We start from the raw sequence: 4639 nt of genomic DNA, 5'->3' as shown, positions 1-4639 counted from the left end.
TTGAGCAATAAGCAATAAAGAAATTAGTAATAAGCAAAATTGTTAAGTAAATGTATCAAAGAACCAAAATCGTCAGCTCCTTTTTTTATCTAATTTTCAAAGTAAATGAACTTATAAGCAAATTTCAAATTGATCTTCAAACTGCTTATGATGCATTTCATTCAAATACTTGGCTATGATATTGAAGTGATGCATCTTAATAAATTTAAAATTTATTTTTAATGCTTTATATATGCTTTTGCTCAAGTATTTTATCATCATCAAAAAGGAAGAGATTGTTGCTTCTTGAATTGATTTTGATGATTACAAAGCATTTGAGGGGGTTACTAATAATTTTTGCTTGAAAAAAGATTTATTATATTTCAGAGGTAAAATCATAATTTTATCAAGTTCTGATTCGGAAGTCTTAAGAGCAAGAGCAGAAGATTCGTAATCTATTGGAGGTAATTTTAATATTTTTAGATGTGTATTTTGAAAGAAAATCATGTTTATAAATTTGAATCGACCCCATGAGTCGACTCATGTCAAAGGGGCTGAATGGCATGCTGAATTTTTTGGCTGGCACACTCTGTGAGTCGACCCCTATGCATAAGTCGATCCTATGAGTCGACCTTTGCTGCTGTGTAGGCCAAAATTACAGAACAGTCATTTTCTGTTCTGTGCCACAGAAGTCGACCCCATGAGTCGACTCATGAGCATGAGTTGACCCTATGAGTCGACCCCTATGACAGAAAAATTCTGCAATGGCTAGTTTTCAGGTCATTTTGGCTGTATTTAATGCCTATTTAATATGCTCTAACGGCTCTATTTCAGTCCAGATTACTCTCCACCATTATTTGAAGTTATAAAAGGCACTTAAAGGAGGAAATCAACAAGGTTTTAAAAAGATTCTTCAAGCATTCATTTCAACCCTAAGCAAGAGCCCTCTTAGAAGTTAAAGAAACTTTTATTTCAAGTTTACCAACCCCTCAAGAGCTCATTCAAGTCTTCAACCACCTTGAGAAAAATTAGAAAAGCTTGCTTCTCTTTGTGTAAAGTGTATTTAAAGCTTTATTCGCTCATTAAAGGAGCTATATCTGTATTTCCATGTGATTAACTGTTATACTCTATTTTTGAGTTGATTTTTTATTTTGGAAGGATTCCAAAACGTGGAAAGGTTGATCCGAACCTTGAATCAGATTGTATTGGGTTGGCTTGTACCCGAAAAATAAGTGTTCTAGTTTGAAATAGCTAGAGTCGGAGGTTCCGACGTTGTATTCGGTTTGAATACAGATTAGTGGATTTGGATTTTCAAGTAGGAGCTTGGGGAGTGGATGTAGGTGCAAGGTTGGCACCGAACCACTATAAATCTTTTTATTTGTGTTGTGCTTACTTGCTTTTTTTTTAAATTTTCTTATCTTCTTGCATTCTTGCATCCAATTTCTACACCTTGCTTAAATTTCATTCTCCATATTTATCTTGCTCATTGTTAAATAATCTTCATAGTTGTCAGTTATTTTTAAATTATTAAAAACTCAATTCACCCTCCGCCCTCTTGGGTTGCATAGCTGGGCAACACGAGATTCGATCCATATTGAGTTCACAATGAGATTCAAGATGAAAAATGGAGTCCAACGAGCCCAAGAATAGCCCAAACGAAGTCCAAATGGTGAAGATACGTGCCAAAGAAAGGTAGCACGGTGCACGAGGCGACGGCAATCGGTGGTAGGCCGACGGAGGCTGGCGGAGCACCACTGGGCCCGACGGAGATGCACATGCGGCCCAACGCACAGGCCGGCCCAGCTCACATGCGGGGCACCCAGGCCCAGCGCTCCGCAGTCCACCGTGGACCGTGGGGTGCTGCGCGGTCCATGGGACTGGCGTGGACCGAACATGCGGTCCACGCACGGTTCAGGGGCTGGATTACGTGATCCGACAGCTCAGATCGCAGCCGATCATGATCGAATGGTTGAGAGTGAATCCGAGCGTGATCTGAGGGTATTTTGCACAATCGGATGGCTCTGGTGCGAGCTAGTCACGATCGGATGGCCACGGATGATTCTAGGCTTGATTAGAACTATTTCCTACTGAAATAATATTTTTATGATTCTGGAGCCTGTATATCTCCGATTGACAAACTGTTTGTTGCGTTGGGAAGCTGGTGACATCTTGAAGGTGCAGAAAGATTTCAACAGAAATTTCAGAGAGCTTTTATGAGAGTTTTGAAATTTTTTTTTGGGAGACTCTCGTATAAGGGTTGAGTGGTGAGTTCTTCTTATATTGATTTTATTTTATTTTTTTATAGTGAAGCTTATACGTTTCGTAAAAATAAATTTGAGAACGATCTATATATTTTTATTAGATTTTTTATTTTATTTTATTTTATTTTTTATTATACCGTATGGTATCGGATTTTGGGTGCAACAACCCTTCTATTGAACAAAGGAAAGGAAAAAGAAAAGAAGGGCGCACCTAAGAGGCACACCTGAACCCCTACTTTGTATTGAACAAAGGAAAAGGAAAAGGAAAAGAAGGGCGCACCTAAGAGGCACACCTGAACCCCTGCTTCACAAGGTGTCTTCCTCCTCATGTCACGTGGCTTTTGATGTTATCAGCATCTCAATTATTGTTCATAGAAAAGATAAAAATTGAAGCGCAATTTATGATGTCATGTAGATGCAAAATCCACGTGAGGATTTCGACTAGGTCCACGTCCAACAACGCACATGAATCACATTAATGCTCGAAAGTGTTCCTTCGATCGGACTCCTGTCTTGTCTTCGTCCATCTTACCCTCCAACGGGGGCATCGCTGAGCTACCAAAAGAAAAAGGGAAAAAAACAGGGCATCGCTGACGAGAGGATGGTGAAGTGTGCGGTTCTGCAAGCAAGCTAGCTCTCCGTGCAGCTGGAAATAATTGTAGGGCATTAAACAGTGGTCAATTCCAGCCTTGTCATCTTCTACAACAATTGCAATCCTTAGAAAAAAATCATTCACTCATTCATTCGTTGATTAATTCATTCATTCAAAAAGACTTTCCAACAAACTTGTCCATCCAGAGGCCCCTCTGTTTCCATTATCTTCTCCTGGCTTTCCACAACTCATCATGGCAGCATCCCCTGTGCTTCCATTCCTCGTTCTTCTCTTGGCCAGCTCTTCCCTCTCTGATAATATCGATTTTACATACAACGGTTTCAAATCAGCAGCCACCAATCTGCGCTTAAATGGCTGTGCTCACATCACATCCAATGGCGTGCTTCAGCTCACCAATGACAGTTACAAAGTGACAGGCCATGCCTTTCTCTCCTCACCGATTCAAATGCTGCTCAATACTCCCTCCGTGACGCCCGCTGCGATCTCCTTCAGCACCATCTTCGTCTTCGACATCATCACTGTTGGGAACGGAGGCGGCCATGGCTTCGCCTTCGCAATGGCCCCTACAAAGACTCTTAACGGCAGTTGTTGCCAGTACCTTGGCCTCCTCAATACGAGTAGCAATGGAAATTCTTCCAACCATGTCTTTGCGATTGAGTTTGACACCGTTCAGGGGTCAGATATGTTCAAAGACATCGATGATAACCACGTCGGTGTCGATATAAACAGCCTTGTTTCCAATATTTCGAAGCCTGCCTCCTACTACACTGATAATTTCAAGATGGTGGATTTTGAGCTGGAGAGTGGGCAACCAATTCAGGCCTGGATAGACTACGATGGCATTGCAAAAATTCTGAATGTGACCATTTCTCCCTTCTATGTAGACAAACCAAGCCGACCTCTCATATCACACGCCATCGACCTGTCACCAATTTTTAAGGAATACATGTACGTTGGTTTCTCTTCATCGACGGGAAAACTCTCGAGTTCTCATTACATCATGGGATGGAGCTTCCGGACCAACGGCATGGCGCGCTCCCTTGATCTATCTCACCTTCCCCTTCCTCCACAACCAGCGAAAGCTTCGTCAATTTCCAAAGCCACTGGAATCAATATTGGGGTCATATCTTCTCTTGTTACGCTTCTCTTGGTAGCTTTTGCATTCTCTGTTTCCTGGTACTTATGGCGGAGGGCAAAGCTGGCAGAGACTCTTGAGGACTGGGAAATAGATTATCCTCATAGGTTCCCATATAGGGACCTTTACAGAGCAACCAAAGGATTCAAAGAGACAGAGCTTCTCGGCTCGGGTACCTTTGGCCTTGTGTATAAAGGCATCCTACCACGCACTGGAGAAGAAGTTGCAGTCAAGAAGATCTCCAATAATTCCAGGCAAGCGGTGAGAGAATTCGTAGCAGAGGTGGTGTGCTTGGCCCGCATAAGACATAGGAACTTGGTGCCGCTACAAGGATGGTGCAAGAGAAAAGAAGACATTCTTCTGGTTTCTGAGTTCATGCCAAATGGCAGCCTCGACACCTTCCTCTTCGAAAGTGAGAGGTGTGGGCTGTTGAGCTGGGATCAACGGTTTAAGATCCTCAAGGGAGTTGCTATGGGACTCGCCTACCTACATGAAGAATGGGAGCAAGTGGTTGTCCACAGAGACATCAAGTCCAGCAACGTTCTATTGGATGCTGAAATGAATGGAAGGTTGAGCGACTTCGGTCTTGCTGGAGTATACGAGCGTGCCAAGAATCCTAGCACGACAATTATAGTTGGAACCTTGGCATAC

General features: G+C 42.3%; 1 protein-coding gene across 1 annotated transcript in view; it reads left to right on the top strand.

Moving 5' to 3' along the window:
* Nucleotides 1-3004: 3004 nt before the first annotated feature.
* The window catches only part of LOC140854125 (L-type lectin-domain containing receptor kinase S.4-like), a 2439-nt gene continuing 804 nt past the window's right edge, over nt 3005-4639 (top strand). Inside the window, exon 1 of the mRNA XM_073249579.1 lies at nt 3005-4639. This exon is cut by the window's right edge and continues 804 nt beyond it. Within this exon, the coding sequence (XP_073105680.1) occupies nt 3086-4639 (1554 nt within the window). The 5' untranslated portion in view covers nt 3005-3085.

This window comes from Elaeis guineensis, chromosome 15 (genome assembly GCF_000442705.2).
Source record: "Elaeis guineensis isolate ETL-2024a chromosome 15, EG11, whole genome shotgun sequence".
Classification (NCBI taxonomy): domain Eukaryota; kingdom Viridiplantae; phylum Streptophyta; class Magnoliopsida; order Arecales; family Arecaceae; genus Elaeis; species Elaeis guineensis.
This window is presented reverse-complemented; position numbering and strand designations above follow the sequence as displayed.